Raw genomic sequence first — 24,210 nt, 5'->3', positions numbered from 1 at the left:
TTCCGACCACCAAACCCCTTTGTCGACGCTGCCGCCATGATTCATCTATGAATGAATAAACTGCTTGTCTGTGTGCATGCTGCACATCTGGTGGAGGGCGTGGTCAAGGTGCAGCTGCATTGCTGACTGACAGATTGTGCTCACAATAGGCAGAAATGTCGTTCATTTTTAATGTCGGACAATCAGCCCTTGAACATTTTCGTCTCGTCAACGAACTCAGTGTCACAAAAGCTCAGACATTGGACCTTTAAGTAAAGTGGATTTTGTTTGGAGAGCCATCTCCACTTCAAAATACTGTTACAAAGTTACCTGAATCAGATGATATTTTTTATGCCACAAAAAAGATCAAATCTGTAAAAGAACTTTATACGAAAATGAAATAGGAATTAAAAGATTAATAAAATAATAAATTCATATGAAAATATTTATATTATAAATTTTTATGAATTTTTAGATTATTTAATTCTTTTTACAATTTTGTTTTTACTTTCAATAAAGCGGTCACTTTTTCTATTTCTTTTGTCTTTTTAATCAGATTTTTTCAGTTTGTTTGTCATTTTAACGCCTTGTTCTAAAGCCTAGACCTGTAACACCTAGTTTTCAAAGGCAGTGAAGCTAACTAATATCCTAATCAGTACACTGTTTCACACAGGAAAAGTCTGAAATCTTGAACATATGAGTTTTTTCTTCCACTGGCAAAGACTTGGAAGCAATTTAGAGGAACAAGATTTGCTCTCCCATGTGTGTAACCAGGATTTAGCAGGACATTTTCATTGTAATTCAGTGTAACACAAGACTGCAAAACATCTTCCAATATGTCACATCTCGCATCAGTGCATCTGTTCAAGACTGTGATGTGTCTTGTTGTCAGTGCTTCCAAATTCTTGCAGGAGGAAGCACAAATTTAAAACTCTTACTTGAAACATCAGTAAATTGGTAAGTATAGATGAGTGGTTGCCTTGGATGTTCTAGGTTGTAGGCTTAAAGCAGAAACAGGTAAAGCAAAAGCTATACAGAAACCACTAAAGTACAAACAAAAGCAATGAAAACAAAAATAAAAGAAGCCAGTGTAATATGGAAAAAAATAAAGATAAATTACATAACCCCCCCCCCCCCCCCCACCAAAATGTGTTATTTCGTGTTTTTCTTTCCTCACTTCCTTATTTTTTATTTATTATAGTTATATTTTCTAATATTACGTTTTTAAGACTAGCTAGTTTCCACAATTGATCAATACAAAAAATGAAATACTAACAAAACTGGGTAAATACTCATTAAAATATAGGTTGTAGCTACAATAAATGTGATGCATTAAATTATGGTAGGGTTATGTGATCCTTTCTTGTTTTTCCTCTCTGAGAAAACAACATTTAATATTAACTTTATGAACTATCAACAGTAACACTTCATTAAAAACTATGTTGTGTGCCTTTTGGTTGTGATGTTTCAACAGATTCAAGCTATCTATCAACAGGTGTTTCCTTCCTCTACTTAATGCACATATAGTAGGATTAGAACTGTGACCATCATTGCAGGCAGGACGAATCAGCTGATTGTCTCTTTTTTGTCTTCTAGTTCCCCCACATATTCATGAGAAAGAAGTGGCAAATCCTTCCAGCCCTTACCCACGTGGCAGCAGCCAGACGCTAACATGTACTACCTATGGCCTCCCTGCTCCAAACATCACCTGGCAATGGAGGACCTGGGGCCCCTGTGTCCTCAACAGCACCCAAAGCCGACTGTAAGAAATGCTTTTGTTTCAACATTTAAACACGAGAAGGATATTTTTGCAAAACTCTATAACTAATGTGGGAGAAAGAAGGAAATGTATGAACTAAAAAGACAAAAAGAAAAGATGCAAGATGCAATGCATGAAAAGTTTGAGAGAGTGGAATAAAAAGAAGGGGTTAGTGTAAAATAAACCACTAGTTCTGAGTGAAGGAGAGAGAAGAAGAGGTGGTAATGAAAAAAAAGAGCAGACATCAATAAAAAGGAAGGAGACAAGTTCAACCAGCTTCCTCCCCCTCATATTAATATGATGAGTCTGACTCCTCATCAGCTCTGGTTCAACTCTTACACAGCTGTGTCACTTACTGTCATGAATAAACAAAAGCACAACACAAACTCATTCCCATGTGATAAATGCACATAAACTACTGGGGTGTATTTGTGCCCACCAGGGTGCTGTATATTGAAACACACATATACATGCCTAAATACATAAATAAACACTGAAACAGACACTTTTTCCTAAGCATTGCCCCAGGCATTTTCTCAATTTCTCTCTCTTCTGAAAGACACAACATGATATAATGGATTCTCTGGACAACCATATTAGCTTTTTTCCTATTTTCGTAAGCGGCTGTGTTGTGTCTGCTTTTGCTGAAAATCCCTCTAATAGTCACCCACATCCACCATCTTCCCCCTAGGCTTAATTTTTGAAGTTATTGTTTCTCTGACCTTTTCAGGTTTGCATGCAACACGGGTGCAGACACAAGACGCCTGCCCTGTTCTTATAGACAATTCACTGTGAAACACAACAGTGGCAAGCTGGGCTGAACTTAAGCTCAAGCTGCCCAGTTCATGCTCTTTCTCATGCAGGATGCATTCAGTATGACATTTCATGGACACTGACTGATACATAGTTGGTTTGACCTTTTCTAGTTTATCAGAATTGAATTTTCTTTTTTATTCTGATGGTCAAAAATCCAGGACTTGTATTAGGTCCTTGTAGCCTGTAAGGTGGGGTGGCACAATCTAAACTTTTGGAATATTAGGCTTTTGTTATGGTGATTTAAGTTTTCTGGTAGGAACCATGTGGTTTTTGTTATAGAGACATATATCTGCTCATGTTACAGATGATTTCCATCCTTTTAGTGACATACAGCAGTTAATCACAAAAAGTAGCCCAATAGAAGTTAAGACTTACTTACGATGAAAATAAAGCAATAATTTTAACATTTAGCTGCTAAGCGAGATAAAAACTATCCCTACCACACTGATATTTGTATGCAGATTAAGAAACGTTTTTATAAGGAATAGTAAGTCATTTGGGGAATTTCAACCAGCAGTAACCAGAACTCGAATGATCCAGGTTTTATTTATTTATTTTCTTAAAGGAGCTAAATTTTATTTCAGCAGTGGGTCTGTTGCATACTGATGTCTAAGGTTGATGATACGGATGGTGCGGTTGATAAAGTGTCACTCTTCTTCTGCAGTGCTCACCGGAGTCTCAGCACTACCTCACTGAGCCTACACAGCCAGTAAAACCTTAAAGTCAGTTTCAGCTGCTTTATCTCAAAATCTGCCCACGTTACACCTTTATAGGAATTGAGGTGGTATTATTTGTACCTCTGTAAAATAATCAGAGATTAACTTTTAATCTCTTACTTCATCTCATCTAATTTAACTGCTTGCTTTGTTCCAAATCTGAGCTCTGTCTCTTCATTTAATGTTGAGGTGCTAAAAGATGTGAGTTTAAATATTTATAAATTCCTGTGGTATTATCAAATTTAACAGATTTTATGAGCTATTATAAATATTAGATCTGAGATAACTTGGAGAAAAGGGTGGAAATAAAACTCTGGACTACTCAACCAATCAGAAATATTCAGTGAGTATTTCTAACAGGTTCAGTTTCCAAAGTACTACCTCCATACCTAGGCTGTTTTGGGGAGGAAGTTTCTCTGCTGGTATTTTGTTTAGGCTCTGATTTCTGCGACTGAAACAGAAATTACACACAAAAAATAAATAACATAAATTTTCCTAGAAAAGTTTCTGTGATGGAAATGCAGCTTTTAAGACGTCGGTTCATACAAAGGAAAAGCTGTAAGCGTACAAATCTTAGATTCCTTTAATGTTCTCCCTATAGCTGCAAGATATAAAGTCTTACCAGAGGAATAAATTCTGTGAACACTGCAAAAACTTTCTAACTTTAGAGTAGCAGGACCCCTGTTAAAGCTTTTACAGTCCTTGATATACAATCTTCTCATTCTGCTGCTCTTGGTAAAAGGCTTTCACCTGAGAATATAGAACAATGTCTATCTTTGCTTAGTGACTGGGGATCTCTGTTTAGGCCCTCCACTCTGCCAAACAAAAAAAGATGAACACTTCTGCTCTGGTTGTGCATCCATCTTTCTGATGATTTATACAGATAAATGTCTGTAATAAGCTAGCACTATTCAATCTATGGTTCCATTACCTTAAGCTGAACACTATAGCTACATAGCCTAACTAAATACTAGCGAGAAGGGATCTTAACCTAAACCTCCCATTTAAACTTTTCTTGAGTAAGTGTCAAGTATCATGTATTTCATTTAGTAAATGAAGAGATACTTGAATAGGCAGCTATACAAGCTTTGAGATTATCTGCCTGTAGCGTTGTTACAATAGCCATTCGGGGCTGTGTTCTCACTTCATAATTCTTGCATATTTTTTCACCTTAGGTTTTTTTTAGTAATTGTGGATGAAAAAAGGACACAGAAATCAGAGCTTTGGTAAAGGCTAACAAGCTCAAAGTATAACACCAGCATTAATGCTGAGCACATAAATTGTGTAAAATCTTTTATTTAGCTTGTTTGCATGCTAATATTTTAACTTAGGCTACTTGATACTGGCACAGTAGGAAGGTTAGGTAAAGACTAAAGTGAAACTAACCCCTTATTTCCTTCAGCTAATGTAGCTTAGTTGCCTGGAGGGAAGAAGGCTAAATGAATTTCCACTTCATGTTTCATTAGCTCTACTATGATGTTCACGCTGTGGTTTGTCATAACAGAAATTGATGTTGTTCCATTAGTTTCAAGGTCACTTGATATTATTGCCTTGGTTTGAGGATGCAAGTTTAGCTGAAATAAAATTCATTGTTAAAATAAAAGGTCTGTTAAAACCCCAAGATATGGTTTGATGTGTCTCTCGTTGCCCACTGTCTGCTCTCTGCTGTACATATCAATGAGGGCAGATATCATGAATGCGTCTATGCTTCTCTCCAGGGTTCGACGAGACAGGAAGGGCCGGAGTGACAGGATCGCAGACTGTCAGAACTGGCAGGGCATTAACTCAGAAAACGCCATGAATGAAATTGAATCTTTCGAAACGTCTGTTGAAGTAGTGGATAAACGACAAAAGGTTAAACAAAACTCAATGTTTTCTTTTTGTCTTGCTATAAATAGATCTGCATTTGATAAATATAGTATCATAATGTGGTTGAATAACAGAAAAAAGACAGACTATAGTATAATCAGGACATAACCCATAAAAAGACATTTATCCCTGAACTGTAATGTTTTTATGTAAGTGTCCCAAATTCTGAGCTCCATAACAGAATTCGTCAATCAAGAGCCATTTCCACTGTAGAAATATTTAGAACAGTCTTCCTCTGCAGACTTCCTGTAAGAATTGGTTATAAACACATCCAGTCACACACACAAAGAGCCCACCATGCATAAGCCTGTGCATTTTTAAACCTCTACCAAGAGGAAATCAGCCTAATCCTACAAACATATACCTTACTTTTTATGATAAAAGTGATCTATCTATCTATCTATCTATCTATCTATCTATCTATCTATCTATCTATCTATCTATCTATCTATCTATCTATCTATCTATCTATCTATCTATCTATCTATCTATCTATCTATCTATCTATCTATCTATCTATCTATCTAAAATAGATAGATCAGTTACACCTGAGTGACTTCACTTCCTCTTGGGATGTCAGCGCTAAATCTGGTTTGTGACGGCTCACAAAGAATTACATGACAGCAGAGTGCACCTCTTTTAAATATGCATACTTCTTCACAATGAATGTAACTCTCATCCACTTTTTCCCACCTAACAGATAGTGAGCAGGCTTCAAATTCGCAATGCCAGTGTTTCTGTCATGTACAAGTGCTCTGCTGAAAACAAAGTGGGAAAAGATGAGCGGCTCATCTACTTCTATGTAACCAGTAAGTATATTGGGCTACACTTGAAACACAAAACATAACACAAACTTAACACAAAACACCAAATTGGCAGTCAGAAAATCCTTACTGTTAAAATATTATGTTGATGATTAGTACAATTCGATTCCAAAATAGCTGTGATACTGTGGAAAATGTAAATAAAATCAGAATGGAATCACTCAGCTGTCTTCCCTCTTTAATCTTTTAATTCCAAGTACATTTTGCCAGAGAGAGAGAAAACAAAGGATGCAATCACTTACAAATCTTATAGACAAATGTTGTATGCACAATGGAACACGGAAAACACACATCAAATGCTTAAATTGAGATATGTTGCTTTTTTGTGAAAAGTGGTAGCTCAGCTTAAATTTGATAGTGGCAACATGTGTCACAGACTGGGACAGGAGCAAGAAAAAACTGTTAAAGTAAATAGTACAAAACAGTAAGAGCAACATGTTGTAGTTAGTGAGGTTATTTGCATCAGGTCACCAACATAACTAACACTCTGCTGTCCCTCTCTCACACTTAAAGCCATCCCTGAGGGCTTCAGTGTGGACGTTCATCCCACTGAAAATCCCCTGGAACAGGAGAAAGTGTCCCTCTGCTGCAGTGCAGACAACTACACCTATGATCAGCTACAATGGTACCGCCTTGACCCCCAGGCCCTCCAGGATCAGCAGGGTAAACCCCAGGAGTTGGACTGCAGGAGTGTGCATCTCTTCGCCAAACCACTTGAAGGCCAGCCCACCTTTCAGGAGTACTCCAACAGCTGGGTCTTGGACTACACTATTGAGTCCATACGACTGCAGGATGAGGGACATTACGTGTGCAAGACTCAGAGCAGACGCAGCGGGGAGAAGCAGTGCCTGTTCAGATACATCTCTGTCAAAGGTGAATAAAAACACTGAGTTGAAAGCACTAGACATGAAGATGCACATAACACCAAAACACAAAAAACTGTCACTCTAACCACAGCTAATTATAGAGCAAAGCTCAAGCCTTGGCAGAGGAAACACACATGGGTCACAGCAGTGGAGCTGGCACTGAGATGCAGCAAGCTTACAATTACACACGCTCACAAAGAGATGCCCACGCAGCCTTATACCCACATCCACACATAATGGACAGAGTACTTGGTGTTTGCAGAGCATAGATATGTAGTGGCAGAAAACAGAGCTGAGATGCTCCAAGGCAGAAATGCACAAACAATTTCATGCTTCATTCATGTTGCATTGTTGTGTGCTGGATAACCATGTATCGGTGCCTCAAGGAGGAGAGATGTTCATTTTAATGGGATTTTTTTTTTTTAACTTTTACCCTTTTGCAATCCTTCAAGACTGTTTGGTTAGTATCATGAATATCATGTACATTTAAAGTCCTGAGGTTGTACCATTCATATTACTTTCGATTACAGTTTTTCACTCTTGATCTCCATTTCGCTTTCCGCAGCCTTGGAGGCACCTCGGTACAAGCGCAGCCTCACCAATCAGACGGTGAATGTGACCGAGTCTCTGCGAATGGAGTGTGACGTGGAGGGCAGACCTCTGCCCCGTCTCTCCTGGTTCAAAGACAACCAGCCTCTCCACCAAATGTCAGGTAATATAAATATACCTACACAGGTGATTCACACAACAGCACCTCTGCCCACACACTGACGCAGCAACCACACATGCATACTGAAACTTTCACATCAGCAGTAAAACACAAAGTTTGGCCTGATGGAACTTAATTGGACTTGAATTAATTAGGCTTACTTGAACTTACTCATCTCATTATGTGGACAATTCTTATAGAAACACCAGAAAAAAGACCAGAAACAATACATTTAGTAAATATATGCTCAAATACAAGGTACACTCAGCAGATGTTGCAGCTTATTATGATAAATGTCATTAAAGCTATTAAAAACCTTTTCGAAGCACACACTTCCACACATCCGCCCATGCACTCATAGTCCTCAACAAATGCCTCACACAGAACTAGTGACAAGAATAGGAGTACACATAAAGCCCCGCCAGCCAACAGACACAACTCATTATGTTTCTCAGTGTGCTTCTCTTCTGAACATTTGAAGACGATGGCGGGGTTGGCAGGGTCAGTATGGGTCTGAGTGACACCCGATGCTCCGGGTTCACCCAGCAGGGCTGCTGGGACATGTGGCGCAACACACAGGATGATTGAATAATGAATGAGCTCTACAGATTGAAGTGTGTGACGAGAATTCAAAAAAATGCTGCTGAAAACATTGCTGAATTTATGATGTGAGTGGTAAAGGAGTTGCGCCAAGTCACGGCACACTGTTTCACAGACTGAGTGTGTCATTGTGCTTCCCCCCCAACAGGGATCCAGCTACAGGATTCAAACCGCACGCTCAGTATCCAGCGTGTCAGAGAGGAGGATGCCGGACTCTACACCTGCACCGCCTGCAACAAGCGAGGCTGTGTCAATTCCTCAGCAGCTGTCAGGGTCGTTGGTAAGACAGTTCCCCACACACAAATACAATCATCCAGGCAACCCTCAAGTGCATTCAGGCCTAAAATTACAGTTGCCCTCAATGTTATACTGCCTCCCCCCACACACACAAAAGTTATTCAACTCACTTTTAACTGCAGCTGAAAGTTGTGTGTTTATTATCACAACTCTTCACAATCAAATCAAAGTCATTGACTGTTTGGACACTTTGAATTCAGAATGAATAATCTAATGGCTTTGCTGGAAGTAGTTCCCTGATGAATGGCTGAAATGAGTAAGTGTCTGCTGAGCACACTGATTCCAGCTCAAGATTTAGTGTAAAGGAGTTGGGGCAAATGCTTTGTAACACAGCACCTCCTGTAGTTATTGCAGAGCAGTACATGCATCAGGATGGAAGGGCTTTCCAAAGTTTTCAAAACTTTTGCATCTAAAATGTGACCTTTCTTGCTTTCTTCTTCGTGTTCAGGTTCAAGTGACAAGGCCAATGTGGAGATTGTTATTCTCATTGGAACTGGAGTCATTGCTGTTTTTTTCTGGGCCTTGCTCATCCTCATCTTCTGCAATGTCAAACGGGTCAGAGGGCACTTTTTTAAAGTTTTGTCTGAGTGTTTGTGTGAGAAACTAACAGGGTGTGATGGAGGCACTATGACCTCTGACATCCAGCATGTCTGTTTGAATTATGAGCCCAAAAATGTTTTGGAATTAAAAAGAAAAAATGTAATCTCTAATTCACACCCTGAGGAACTTGCTGGTGCGGGATGCAAGTCCAGCATTAGTCATTTATTGATATTAAAACCTGCTGTTTGCTTACATGCTTACATCCAGTATACCCACATATAAAAATAATCCACAAATGCTCTTCCTGAAACTTAAACCGAGACGGTCTTTTAACTGACTGTGTAAGTCCTGTCTTACTCATTTTTTGACTCATGAGCTGGTTCCTGTACCCAGATAGATTACCAACACAGCAAGCTAAAAAAGGAGTAGTAGTAGCTTCAGGTTGCTAAAATGTGTAAAATAGTGTAGTGCTATGTTTACTTGGCTTTTGATTTCAACTGATTATGTACAAAAACTAAATGTAAATTAGGTGGATTTTTATTGCATTATTTGAATACTTACTAAACAAAAGAGATTTTTTTTTTAACCAAGAAACAAGAAAAATTGGTGCTTTTAAGCCACAGGAGTAAACTTTTTCCAAACACAGAGGCATAAAAATGATTTGGTACAGTACCAAGAAACAGTTAGTGTTGGTTTAGGCTTTGTTGAAACATTTTACATGGCAGGAAAATTGACCACAAATTATCAAAATAAAATGTAAACTTTTTGGGCCAACTCTTCAACACAAAGAATAACATGACCAAAACGTGACTGCACATCCTTCCATCCAGTGTCTATTCCCACTTATTCTGATGCAGAGTTGCTGTGGGGTTGAAGTCTATCCCAGCAGCTTTTATGCATGAAAAGGGGTACACCCTGGACAGGTTGCCAGTCCACGTGACTGCACATATAAATTAAAAATTGCATTTCTTCTTCCACTCATACATTATTTTGTTCTGTAAATCACATATTTCTCTCCTCACATCGTTTAGATATCAAAGGTAACACATTCGATTCCCATTTTCCATGCATTACATATACTGAATAAGTGTTGTTTCTCAGCAATTAAATAAGTTTTATATTTTTTAAAATATAATTGCATAAAGCAATAACCTCCCCATTCACCGTTGGTCTATAAACAGTCACACTGACTAATAGCTGCAGCATATACGAGCCGCCTTTGAACAACAACCCACATTATGTTTCCTGTTAAAGTCTTATGTAACAAATTCATATTGCTTATTCACACAGGATGTTATGCCATATGTATGTAACAGTGACCTGAAAAGTATTTTTAATCTTAAATTAAATTTTATTTAATTTTATGCATTACTGTATATGATCACATAAAGCGAATCAACGAAACATGAGGTCCTGGACCTCAGGCAACATTCCACTAACAGACATTTATTGCAGCTAATGTCATTTTGCAGGGCAGGAAATAAGTTAGCTGATTATGTACAGCACATTAAACAAGTTTGTGCTAATCATGTAATTGTCCTTTAGATCAATGGTTCCCAACCTGGTTTCCACTAAAGAGGCTTTGACAATTCAGAGCCAGTGTGATTTAAATTAAGGCCATGTCCACATAGGGATGAATTGTGGTGTATTTACCTAAGTTTTTTTGGCTGTTTCATTTACATGGAAAGGTATTTTGGGAGCCTGAAAAGACTAATTTCATTTCACTACTGAGAAATGACTGAGAAACTCCACAATGCAGATGATTTTTCCTTATTTTGAAAGAAAAGAGCAATATGTTAGTAATTACCTTAAGACTGGTTTTATGAAAAGAAAGAAGTCAGCCAGAATGCATCATATTTGACGAGAAGCAGCTGATGAAAGCATAAAACCAAGCAAGGTTTCAACATGGGCTGGGTGGGGGGGTCCACAGGTTTTTGTAGTTGCATGAAGAGGGTCCTCAGGGAAAATAGGTTGGGAACCACTGCTTTGGATCACACATGGTCACAATACGTTCTCTGAATCATGCCATTTCAGAATGCACCGTCTTTGAATGAAAGCACAACGGCCCAGAAAATCCACAGAAAACAGCACTTTGTCAATGAATGTTGATGCACGTGGAAAAAGTCACACTGAGCACTGTCTGCATTTAGAGTGGATGATAAAAGACCTCAAGCTGTCCCTGCCGCTGAGCAGTAAGAAAGGTCAATGGCATTGACAACAGAAGCAGACAAAGGATAAGTGTTTAAAAAAAAAAAAAAACTAAATGTTTTTTCAACCAAAAAATTATGATTTCAGCCACTTTCTACAAACATGCTATAATAATCACTTCATTGCTATAGCTACACCATTTTCCTTTGACTTTATCTTTCTCTGAGTGCCTTCAGCACTTGTTTTGTAAGATTCACCATCATTCAACCCATCAAGAGCTAATGCAAGGTGACCTCTTCACCTTGCATTAGCTCTATTTTTTTTCTGAACTACAGGTTAACCCAGCAGACATCAAGACAGGCTATCTGTCAATCATAATGGACCCTGGGGAGGTGCCGCTGGATGAGCAGTGTGAATACCTGCCCTATGACTCGTCACAGTGGGAAATCTCCAGAGACAGACTCCGCTTGGGTGAGCAGCTAAAACAACTAGGATAAGAAAAAAAAAAGAAGAATGGATGGATGGGTGGTAAAGAGACTTATTAGAGGGATTTGTGTGTGTGTGTGTGGATGTATACAGGGATGGATGAGAGTGAGTAAATGGATGAAACTGAATTATTTTTTCATTTCCAGAATCCATAATGGCAATAGTTTGGATTGCAGCCAGCTGTGCCGAGTGCTGCCAAGTAGCGTGCTAATGTTAAATATGTTCTCATTCCCAGAGCAGCTTTTTAAAAACACCCAGAGGAAAGGCGTCTGTTTCACAACAGCAACTTATGGAAATATGTTGTCAGATGCTGAAATTGATATTCATATTCCTCCTCCCTGTCTGTGTGGAATTTATGTGCATTTACATTTTGTAAATGTGTCCTACCACAACTCCAGTGAGACAAAAACCACTCTGAATACTTACTTGTTTTTCTTCACTCTCTTCTGACATAGGGAAGGTTTTAGGCCACGGTGCCTTTGGAAAAGTAATGGAAGCATCCATCTACAGCATCAACAAGAGCAACAGTTTGAACACAGTGGCTGTGAAGATGCTGAAGGGTGAGATTTGACTTCGTTTATCCTGTATGTGTATACTTCATATAAATATTGCTTCGCACAAAGCCACTGATGCACAGATTTTGAGTAATTTGAAACAGCTTGAGACAGCTTGTGACTTACTGGGTGTGCACAGAAAATGTTCACAAAAACATACCATAAGGTGAGCTTTGTACACACCTAAAAAATCCAGGATTTTTGTATTTACTCAAAAAGTGATTCAACAAATACATGAACAATTTTAATTTCTTAAATGTATCCAAGATAATGAGTTACGTGTTGCAGTCGAGGTTGGAGATCTATGTGCACTTCTGTGCAAACAACTTCTCTACCTGGAGTTGCTCAGATAGGCTTGGAAGTGTGATTATAGAGGTGTCTTTTTCTATAATGAGGACCATACTCCCAAAGTCTGCACTTCTGAAGAAATATTGGGTGGTACGAACAACAGCGCAATCACAACTTTTACAGAACCTTTTGAGAAAAGCATTACAAAGCTGGAAAAGGCTGCAAAAGAAGATTAAAAAGAAACTATTTCAGACGTGGGTGTTCAGCCATACCTGGAGAAATCTCTACAAATTGTTAAAACTTGATTGTTCTCGAATCCAGAAGAAAATATACTGGGACGATGTAAATGGAAGGAAAACTGGTGCTGTGGGAAAAACGATGTTGACAAGGAACATGAAAAGCACACATGCCTGTTAAAAAATTATTTGTCACTCGTTAGATGGCCTCAAACAAATTATTTACATCAAGAAAAAAAAATGGATTGTGCTCATAGCTGTAACATCAGTCCTGAATCGACTCACTCGTCCTCTTTCTACACAAATGGAAAACATTAACCGAACCACCACCACCCTACCCTGAACTTCCAGCCAATCACAGATCTTTGAGACATTTATCAACAGGTTTTTGATATGAGCTTCTTACATGTCCAATGATACTCTAAGTGTCAGCTCAACAGTAAGAATTTTATCTGAGCTGTTTGGTGAACAGTGGCAATCATCAGTTACATGTAATATCTTACAACTGAGATCAATTTAACACTTTAAAATTTTACAAACTTGAAGTAAGAATGTTCCAGTTTCGTTTTATCCTGTCCAATACCAATACCTGGGGTTAGGTATCTGCACATACAGAGTACCGATTCAGTACCTGTGTTATTTGTAAAGAGGTCTATTAAATTTATAATTTAAATAAGTTATATCATCATATTATCATATTATCATTCAATGGTCTAGCATAGTTTAAACTACAAAACAATGTGAAAATGTTTTGTAAAAAAAATTAAAATGTGAAAACAATGATTGCCAGAGGACTTTAATTGAGTAAATAAACTCAAATAAAAAAAATTATTAGAAAACAATCTTGGAATTGGACTTACAGTAATTGTTTCCATGATGGACAGCGACTGGTCATGCAGGGCAATAAATTCTAAAACTGTTATTGTGGTGGCTTCTAGCTCCTTGTGCTTTTAAATGTGATGGCAAATTGGCAGCATTCTTGCCACCTCTGGAAACTTCAGCCCTGCATATTAGGCATGCCGCCCTTTTGGTAGCGGGATTTTCTAATGAGTAATAATGCCTAATTGCTAACATAATGCTAATACTAAATGCTGTGCAACAGTGATTCAAGTACAGCTGCTTTTCTGTCTACCAACTCACTGTGTGTAGTGGTGTTTGGTGTTCGGCAGGAAAAAGAAGAATTATTTCTGTGGTATCGAATGGTGCTTAGTTAGAAATACTCACAGATTACTTTTGGCAGGACCAGCGAGTATTTCCAATGCTAATATCAGGGTCGGCCCAGCTATAGTTTTAAGTCAGCTTTCAACAATCAATTTATTATGCATAGGACTATAGTGGAGCTGATTTTAGCAATAAATACAGTATACATGTTTTTATATACTTAGACATGCTGAGTGTTAGCTTATCCAATGCCAGCGAGCTAATGCCACTCTCCCCAGAGTAACCAGTGATCCACAGAACTGGACAAGATTTTAATTGAATAAAAAGCACAAATGCTTATAGATTGCCCAGTATTCATGCAATTCATTTTTACCAGGATGTTCATCCTGGGTTCAAGTATTGTATTCTGCCATAGGCACGTATACTTGAGGGCTGGTGATGTTTCTGTCCCTGGCAGGCCAGAGATCTAGCACACATCAGCAGCTTGAACACCCACTGACACTGAAGAACCAGAGCTGCTGAACTCTGGAGAAACCAGAACAGGTTGATACAGACTGCAACATTACATAAATTTGGGCAGAGAGGTACTTCCATAATAATTTCTAACAGCACTGTATGGTGCAGCTGCAAGACTAAGGGCCCCTCCCTGGTAAGAGGCATGGTTAACTGCAGCATTCGCACCACTGCTGCTCTGGCCTGTGGATTGAGACCCTGCATACAAGAAGACCTAAAGTTAACAAAAGGCTCAGCCAAGTGAACACACACTGTTTCACCATGGTGAATGATAGCCTACCTTTATGGGGGTGGCCACATGTTGCCACAACCAACAATACTGTGAGTGAAACTCTGAAGCCTTTGAACAAAGTGGGGGAGAAGTTAATTAACAAACATTTACTAGTAGTCATCTGGCAACAGCAGAGTTAAAATAAACTGCCTACATACCTCAGGAAGAAGCCAGTAGTCACCTCGGTGAAGGGAAACAGTGTCAATAATGGAAAAGGTGAATGTTTATAAATGTTGCCAGAGATACGTCCTGACCAATCAGAAGTTAACTGCCAAACAACACACAGCTGCTGCTGAGTGAATATGAAGAAAAATGGATCAGGCCTCAGCAGTTAGAGTATGTTTACATGAGCACGGCCATTGTGCAAATCTGAGTATTTATTTTAGGTTAGTTTTAACCTACTGATGAAGTATTGTTGCAATAGTAATCTTGACCAAAAATGCACAATGCTGTGGTTGCAAAAAAAAATAAAATGTTGCCACACACCAACTCCAAAATGGTCTCATTCTAATGTGGAGCATCGAGGAGAGAGCTGTTATTGTTTGGAGCTGATCCATTTGTCACATCTCGTGTTATTACTTTTCAATGCAAACATTTTTTTTTAAATCAGAAGGGTTTTTCTTGCAACTGCTTGTCTTAAAGGTTTTTTATGTATATGTTTTACAGATGGAGCCACAGCAAGTGAACATAAGGCCTTGATGTCAGAGTTAAAGATACTGATTCACATTGGTAATCATCTGAATGTGGTGAACCTGTTAGGAGCCTGCACCAAAACAAATGGTGAGTCCAAATATATGCATGCATTACACATGAATGTATATGTGTAGTTAAATGTTTATAATAGTTTTATAATGTTGGTAGAGGCAAGATGTCTAATTAAAAAATGACTCAATTTATATTGTCAAGGCTCCACTATAAAATCAGCTTTAGTGCATTCAAATAATTTGAACACTTTGTGAAATAACTGAACTGATTAGATTGTCACTGTAATAGAACCCCTTTTCTTTTACATTTTTTGTCTTGATTTTGGGGATTGGCATGTAGAACACATCAAACCAATTATACTTTATTGTCTTACATTCAATAAGAGTGTAAGGACATTTAATGCAAAATAGGTAGTTTAGATAAATATTGTATCTATTTAAAGATAAAACAGGACGATGTTGCAATAAAACATGAAAAACAAGAGCAAGCGTGCTAAATAAAGAGTATGTGATTAGAAATCAGCTGCATGGCCAAATCAGTCTTTCTTCATTTGGTAGCAGTAACTACTTTTATTCTCTCAGACCCGTACATGCTCGCTGCTTTACTTTGTCTGTTTATTTTTTTTTTATAAAGTGTTTATATAATATATATCCACCCCCTGTGCAGCATTCATGTCTTTTATAACAGCTAACCAAGCGAGAATTAAAACAGATGCTTTATTTTGTAGCCTATACATGAATTTGACCTATAGGGCACATTTTTGAGGGGCTACATCTGAAAATGCTGATCCTTAACAAAAGCAGCCTTGGAGCTAATCTCAGACAGAAAATGCTCCAGCTCAGATGCATCCCTGCACTATTCTGAATATAGTGGGAGGAAAAAACAAGCTGCTAAAGAAAATAGAAATAAATCTCGTGGATTTTATGCAGTATGAAAAGCAATGTGCGTTAACATGGAGCTTTTTCCTGCATGAGTTGTTTTAAAAAAAAGAGAGAGAGAGAGAAGAGAAGAGCTAACATTTGGAACATCTGCATCACCAGGTCCGCTGATGGTGATAGTGGAATACTGCAAGTATGGGAATCTGTCCAACTTCCTGCGAGCCAAGAGAGAGTTCTTCCTTCCCTACAGGGTATCAAAGCAGAAACCGAATCAGTCTTGACACTTTTATATTTGCGAGGGTGGTTGAATCACACTTTTTCCACTCTAAATTTATTTTACCCCACCTTACTGTTATTGCTTTTTTTCTTTTATGTAATTTCTGCTCATAAATTCACTTAACTCTGACCCATGTATTTTGTAACTTCTGTGGTTGTGAAGATGATGCATCAGGCATTTTCCTTTTTAGGATCGGTCTCCAAAAACCCAGAGCCAAGTGAGGCGGATGATTGAAGCGGGTCAGATGGACCAAAGAGCTCGGCAGCCACCTCCTGCATCCTCCTCCCCTCTCAGCAGTCCTCAGGCGTCATCCAAGGCGACCAACCAGAGTCCTGCGGTGGAGAACAGTAAGTCATTTTTACATCATGAGAGTGAGTTATTTCACCCATAGTGCAACAATGAAATTTAGCTTTGTGTTTTTTCTTTCATAACTACTCTCCTCTGTTTTTCCCTCTCCAGTGGAAGATTTGTGGAAAACCCCGCTGACAATAGAAGATTTAATTTGCTACAGTTTCCAGGTTGCTCGTGGGATGGAGTTCCTGGCCTCCAGAAAGGTTAATTGTCAGCGCTACTATGTCAACAGTTAGCAAAAGAACTGTGGTGGGGAGGTTAGCTTTGGAGGCAGTGGGTCAAAGTCTGGGTTGTTCATGTCGGGGGGGCTGTGGCTCACGAGACACAAGGTGGGGTCATCCTGTTTTTGTTTTTTTTTTAATTTTTATTTTTTATGTCTTTTGTACTTAATAACAATTCATTGACTATTGTGCTACAATTTCATACTATGACATTATTAAGCTTAAATTATATTGTTTAGCATTTGTACAGAGTAGAAATGGCTGAGTGAAATATATTTACAGTGAATCAATAAGCACACTAATTTTCTTGGGGATGGATGTTTTGCATGTTCTCTTGATGGACACAATTTTTTTTTTAAATGCTACTAGTGGTAGGATGTGAAATAAAAAAAATAAACAGAATTAGTAACATTAAGTTAAAATCTACCTTTTAAATTATATTTATTTAAATCAAGTTAAATGAACAACATAATAAGGTTAATGTTGGTTTGAGAACTGGCGCTCTCTGTCAGCAGAGCTATTTAAAGTTTATTACCAGCCAGAACTGGATTTTTCTAGCATCCAATTATTGGTGAGGTTTTCAAACTGCGGTTTTCTGCCTTGTTAGATTGCTTCATTTTGTTCACGAGCTGCTTCTTTTTAACTCACCCTGCATAAAAATATGGCTTTAAAAGTTCATTATTTAGAAAAACATACACAGTGAGACATATTAAACGAGCTGCTACAGTTTAGCTCTATTGAGAATCCCTGTGATTGGATGGAGAGTAAAATTGATAATAGCTATTCTGGTTAATGAAAATGAGAGTTAAAACAGACAGAGTGGCTTTAAATGACTTCCCTTAAAACCACTCACAAGCCCAAAGGCACATTTACTCGACAGCTATGGGAATGATGTTGGATTCCCTGCTGAGAGACTCTACAGACCCTAACCTGGCTGTGATATAATCCAGTCTCACTAACAAACTGGCACACAGCGACACACACATACACTCACACACAAACACAAACACACTGACACATGCTAAAGCACCAGATTCTGAAATAGCAAAGATGCTATTATTCACTTCCACTAAATCATGTTTAAAATTCACAGATCAGAGGGAAAGAAAGTGGAGACAGTGCATGCAAACACATGTGCAGAAACACCTGTCTGCACGGCAATGATATATATGTGTGTGTGTGTGTGCCCACAGTGTATCCACAGAGACTTAGCAGCCCGGAACATTCTCCTGTCAGAGGACAACATTGTGAAGATCTGTGACTTTGGCTTGGCCAGAGACATATACAAAGACCCCGACTACGTCAGGAAAGGCAATGTATGTCTGACTCACAGTTTCTGCAGCACTAGTCAAACTTCCAGGTTTATTATCCATCTGCTGGAGACGAAAATCAAACTACTTCTTTTGTTTTTTAACCACCCACGTTTTGATTACATTTAATGCTGTTGTTGCTTTCGTTTATGGTTCTATCATCCATTATATGTCTGGTTTTTTGATCTTCTCTCAGGCTCGTCTGCCTTTAAAGTGGATGGCTCCGGAGAGCATCTTTGACAAAGTGTACACCAGCCAGAGCGATGTGTGGTCCTTTGGAGTCCTCCTCTGGGAAATCTTTTCACTCGGTAAATTCAAAATCTGAGCACATTCATCTTTTTCAGGTCAGTCATTTGCATTGACAAGAAAGAAACTATTTTATAAAACTGGGTGTTTGAAAGTGTCTGTAAATGTCTGCCCAATGCAAGGAATTTATTCTGTGTAAGTTTTTAGAGGCAAAATAAACATCCACCACTTTCATCACTTTCACTCAAATACACAAAAGTTTTTTTTTTGTCTTTTTTTTTTTGTCACCAGAGACATTAATTAATTTTTCCCCTCTCTTTTAAACATGCAGGTGCGTCTCCATACCCAGGGGTGCAGATTGATGAAGACTTTTGTAAACGATTGAAAGACGGCGTCAGGATGAGAGCACCGGAAACCGCCTCCCCTGAAATGTAAGTATTTCTTCCTTTTTTCTCCTCCACATTCTGAAGAAAATGGGCTTTTTCCTGTCAAATATGATTTATAATCCTAAATCCTTTTAACTTATCAAAGCAGTTCCAAGAGCAAATTTTCCCATAAATGTCATTCAGCTGACACCCACATTTAGAAAATGAGACAGGATCAAATTTGTGCTGACGTTAATGAGTTTGTTGCGCTTGTTGTGAATGTGCTGCCCCCTGCTGGTAGATATGGCATCATGCTGGCCTGCTGGCAGGGTGAGCCCAAAGAGAGGCCGACTTTTCCGGCTCTGGTTCAGATCCTGGGAGACCTGCTGCAGGACAACAGCCTACCTGTAAGTTTTACCTGGAGAAATAACAGCTCTAAAATATTTTGTTAAAAAATTCTGGGGTTTTAATGTTTTTTCGTGTTCCCATCAGGATGGAAAGGATTACATCCCACTGAACCACTCTCAGAGCTCAGAAGATGACGGGTTCTCGCAGGCGTCATCCCGCCCTGCATCAGAGGAAGAACTGAGACTGGCTTGCAACACTTTGCCCACAAGGTACTTTTACATCATTTTAGTAACCTTCAAGGTCCTGAAAGAACGCATGAACTTGAAAATGGAAAGCCTGCAGTTCATCTTGTTATTTTTGTTGTTGTCAGCAGCTCTGGGTAAAGTTCATACCAATAAGAAAAGCACTGACATTACAGCCAAAGTCAAATAAATCCTGGAATTTTATTTTATTATTATTATTATTATTATTTTTTATATTATTATTTTTTTTTTACAGTAAAAACTCACATACAGTCATATGATAAAGAAAAGTACACACTCTTACACATCTATAGTTATATATTACAGGCCATAAAATAAATATAAATACATAATATAAAATTAAGCCAAAAGAGAGAAGCGGTATGTGGAAAAACTAAGAAATTCAGAGGGTAATTAGCAGCCAGATGCTGCCAATCAAAGGCAGTTTATTATTAATCATTACTGATTGTTACCACTCCTATAAAATGAGATGTTCTAGCAGTTAGCTGGTCTGGAGTATTAGCACAACCTCAAAATGGACAGACATCTGCAAGAAACTCAGAGATGCAGCTGTTGCTGCCCATCAGTCTGGGAAAGGTTTTAAGACTATTTCCAAACAATTCAAAGTCCATCAATTTGTGTTTACAAGTGCAGTATTTAAGATAGTTGCCAATACTCCCAGTAGTGGATGTACCAGTACGTCCACTCCCATGGTCAGGGCATAAATTGCCAATAGTCCAAGAGCTTCATCTTAGACTCTACAGGTCTCAGTTAGCATGCTAAATGTTAAGATTCATAACAGTGCAGTCAGAAAAGGACTGAGCAATTGTTCTGAAGGGTGGCCAGGAGAAAGAAGGCAGCTTAGGTTTGTATCTGCATCTGAACAACCTCTGGACCTTTAGACAAAGTGGAGACGTCTGGTCAATATGCAAGAAAACCAAACACAGCATATCAGCTATCGAACACAGGGGTGGAGGGGTGTTGGCTTTGATTTATAATAAGTGTACCATGAACTCCTCCCTAAGTATTCTTAAGTGAAAAATGGGGCTATATGTCTGACAACTAATACTGGGCCAAAACTGTCATGCAACAGAATAATGGGCCTCATTTGCCAAAATCTTCTTACAAATCTTCCTATATTTGTTATGTTGTACGAAGTTTTTTTAACAAATACCCTCTGTCAGATTCCTGATTGTATTTGTACACCGCAAAATTGTTTGCATCTTTTCTCTTAGATTGGTGAATCCCGTTTTGACACCTACTTGTTGTTGAATCACTGAAAAATTCTTTATTTTTCCACCACCTAAAAAAACATAGTTGGGACATAATCTGCAATATTTTGTCATTTATTTGGAAATAACTAAATGCTTTTTACATTTCCCAAACTTAGGTCCGGTGCCTAACATGATTAAAATGCTGTGTAAACAAGTGCCTGCCAACCTTAAAATCATATTCAGTATACTTCCTGTTTCACTTACTGGCTCTGCATTTTTACTTTATCTAAATAATAAAGTGTAACATGACGTAATGTTAATCTGAGATTATATTTACTAAATTTTAACACATGGTGAGGACTATTTACATTATTTATTTTCCTTATATCCTGATACATAAAACCTTGTAATTAAAAAAGGATGTCATTTCTGTTTAACATAACTAAAATAGCCAATTGGAGCTAATTGTTTGTCTCTATTATCACCTGCTGTATTTAATCATGGTAACATGTTATCAGTATTATATATAGGCAATGCACACATGTGCTTTATAATCTCAACTTAATGAATATCATCTGCCTTATTTCTTCTTGTATAATGGTAGCACAGTCAGGGCAGAGAAAAAGAGAAAAGTATATTCTTTGTCAGAAACAATCACTGCCATGATACAGAAACCAGGTAACAATTATTATTGTGTGGACTAGAACACTGTCATGCCTTTTTCTGATAATCTCCATAACTCTTGATCAGGTATTATAACTGTGTGCCCTTTGCCGGCTGTATGTTCATGGGACCCTCTAAGATATGCCAGCCCCGAGTGAAGACATTTGAAGAGTCGTCCCTAGAGATGCATCCACAAAAAGCTCCTCAAGTAAGCTCTTTATCCTCTTATCACTTGTTGAAAATGTGAACCAACTGGTGACTTTTTTTGGGGGGCCTTTGGGGATTTTCTCTTCTGATTATTACCAAAAACAGCCTCTCTTGATAGAGAGAGCAGGATTTATATATATATATATTAAAGCCACCTAATTCACATGATGTCAAACTGTGTCTCCTCCCAGGACAACCAGACTGACAGCGGGATGGTTCTGGCCTCTGAAGAATTTGAGAGAATTGAGCACAACCACAGGGGTGCCATCTTAAAAAGGTTAATCACAGAAAGACTACGATGTTTATTACCACCTTTAAACAAAAAGTGACACAAAAGTTACGCAGTTAGTCACAGTGTTTAGAAGTCAGACTGATCCATGCTTATTACTCACAGAAACAACACAATGTTATGTCATTGTTTCAGATACATGAGCAGATGAAGCTCTTAAAGATACTCCGTATGTTTTAGTCAGTGTGAGAAAACAGTCATTCTTTCTTGCTTGGAAACTGGAGAACAGTCAGCCAGTTTAGCGTGTAATGAAACTTGACTTACAGAGGAAGTACGAGTGATTTAAATGTACAGCCCAAATTCTGAGAAGTAGATTTAACGAAGCTTGGAAAAAACCTACTTCAACTAAAATCAAAAAGTAAAAGAAGTATAGAAGATGTCTTTAAGTGGCTCTTGTAATGCCATTACTTGGGGGGGGGGGGGGGGGGGGGGGGGGGTTGTGAACCCTAAAAGATGTCCATGTTAGAAAACTCTTCCAGCTGTGGATCTGTCACTCAGCCGAGTGGGACCGAGTCAAAATAAACTACAGAGATGAAATTATGTGTTCAGACTTGCAGTATGGATGAGGGGGGTAACTTGAGTTTAAACATCCTCTTGTCAAGAATGAGAAATGACTGTTGGTGAAATCCATATGGCTGGTTTTCCCATCTGTGTGCAATACATCCTGTAAAGATTTCTCAACAGTCTACTGTGCATCCATCTGCCTGGGTTGTTTGTCATTAATACTAAAAGCTGCCTTGTCTGGCCTCTTTCCCTAGTCGTATGAGCAGCACCAGCAGCACTGAACCTCTGATGGCCTCCCACAGCTCCTCAGGTCAGAGCGGCGGTACCGGCAACTCCATGCACCGTCCTAACTTCTTCAGCCAGCTCTCAGGACAGACCTTCTATAATAACGAGTATGGACACCTGTCTGAGGAGGGCTTCTGTGACTTCTACTCGCCTCCAGACACCCCTTGTCTGGCCTCTTCGAATGTGTAATCTTCTCAAAGATGCAAACCAAAGACTGAAGTCTTTTGTAGATGCAGATGAGAGTAACATCCCAGTATTTACATGAATGAACACACGGTTACAGATCTTTTCGACCAGAGCTGGCTTCTACTTCTCTCTTAAGTTCTTTTCTCCTCTTGGGCGGCTGCCTCATCGAATGGACTGAGCTATTTGTGCCTGAAGTTCCTCTAACCAGCCACTGGGTGGCAGCATTATGACAGAAACAATCCATAAGTATTTTCTATTTTCTATTCATACATTTATATTTTTATCTTTTATATACAGAATATTCTTTCTTTATTTTTGCAAGTTATGACTCATAGGAAGAAATAAAGAAATTTATCATCTTTTTATGTCTCACTGATGTGACAGAGCTGGATCTGTTATTATTTCTGTTAAATAAACTCTTTAAATATAAATTTGGCCAAAATTAGTGATAGTTGCAATGAATAAGTCAGAGTTTTGAGGTATCTGTGTCATTTATTGGAGGTGGACACGCTTGGATATTTTCCACCGCTAACAAGTGACGAAGGTAAACAGAGATGTAGGGCGACTGGAGGAGTGAGTCACACTAAGCACCTCTTATCAGAGGTGGACGTAAGCATGATGATAGCTGTAACAGCTTAGCGCTGTCTTAGATGCTCACATCACAAATGACAACCTGCGGGGTGTTGGCTCAGGCTGCCAGCTGAGGCAAATGAGCAGTGTCTGAGAGCAAAGTCCACCTCTTTCGCACACACTTAGTTACATCCACAACAGCTTAGCAACACAAAATCAGAGGTTCCATTTTCAGTTCTATTTTCTATGAATCATCACTGATAAGGGTGCCCAGACATTATGAGGCGACGTCTGGCTGAAAAAGGCAGCAGACTGACAACTTTGTTTCATTATTCCAATCAAATATCATTTACTATTCCGGGCTGGAAGGACCTGTTTTGTAGGTTGAGTTTATCCTAATGTCTATTTTCTCATGTAATCTCAGAGGAATAACCAGTTCTTTTAGAAGCCAAATTATAAAGCATACAACACTAACCTTCATGTTACCTTTAGTTGATGAACACAATACAGAGAAATGGATTCATTTTAAAGTGGAAGAGCAGGTTTTGAGAGATGATCGCTATCCTGTTGCTGAAACAGTGGATGTAACAGTACACACACAATAAAATAAAATAAAATTTAAAAAAGAAAGAAAAAGCCAAGCCTTCGGTATAATTACTTTACAACTTAATGGAAAAAAACAAATTTACGTACCATGTAAATGAATCATGAAGGAAT

The 24,210-nt window shown here is 38.5% G+C and overlaps 1 protein-coding gene across 1 annotated transcript in view; it reads left to right on the top strand.

Moving 5' to 3' along the window:
* The window catches only part of flt4 (fms related receptor tyrosine kinase 4), a 55,948-nt gene extending 31,838 nt beyond the window's left edge, over window positions 1-24,110 (top strand). The window contains exons 10-30 of the mRNA XM_041990439.1: window positions 1,576-1,741; window positions 4,989-5,124; window positions 5,840-5,948; window positions 6,477-6,836; window positions 7,395-7,541; window positions 8,287-8,418; window positions 8,884-8,990; window positions 11,459-11,594; window positions 12,065-12,169; window positions 15,299-15,412; window positions 16,378-16,466; window positions 16,683-16,839; window positions 16,952-17,046; window positions 18,258-18,380; window positions 18,571-18,682; window positions 18,952-19,051; window positions 19,287-19,392; window positions 19,478-19,602; window positions 21,540-21,660; window positions 21,851-21,936; window positions 22,707-24,110. Of these exons, the coding sequence (XP_041846373.1) occupies window positions 1,576-1,741; window positions 4,989-5,124; window positions 5,840-5,948; window positions 6,477-6,836; window positions 7,395-7,541; window positions 8,287-8,418; window positions 8,884-8,990; window positions 11,459-11,594; window positions 12,065-12,169; window positions 15,299-15,412; window positions 16,378-16,466; window positions 16,683-16,839; window positions 16,952-17,046; window positions 18,258-18,380; window positions 18,571-18,682; window positions 18,952-19,051; window positions 19,287-19,392; window positions 19,478-19,602; window positions 21,540-21,660; window positions 21,851-21,936; window positions 22,707-22,926 (2,846 nt within the window). The 3' untranslated portion in view covers window positions 22,927-24,110. The remainder of the gene's footprint in view (window positions 1-1,575; window positions 1,742-4,988; window positions 5,125-5,839; window positions 5,949-6,476; window positions 6,837-7,394; window positions 7,542-8,286; window positions 8,419-8,883; window positions 8,991-11,458; window positions 11,595-12,064; window positions 12,170-15,298; window positions 15,413-16,377; window positions 16,467-16,682; window positions 16,840-16,951; window positions 17,047-18,257; window positions 18,381-18,570; window positions 18,683-18,951; window positions 19,052-19,286; window positions 19,393-19,477; window positions 19,603-21,539; window positions 21,661-21,850; window positions 21,937-22,706) is intronic.
* The last annotated feature ends 100 nt before the right edge of the window (window positions 24,111-24,210 follow it).

The sequence above is a fragment of the Melanotaenia boesemani genome, chromosome 7 (genome assembly GCF_017639745.1).
Source record: "Melanotaenia boesemani isolate fMelBoe1 chromosome 7, fMelBoe1.pri, whole genome shotgun sequence".
Taxonomy (NCBI): Eukaryota; Metazoa; Chordata; class Actinopteri; order Atheriniformes; family Melanotaeniidae; genus Melanotaenia; species Melanotaenia boesemani.
This window is presented reverse-complemented; position numbering and strand designations above follow the sequence as displayed.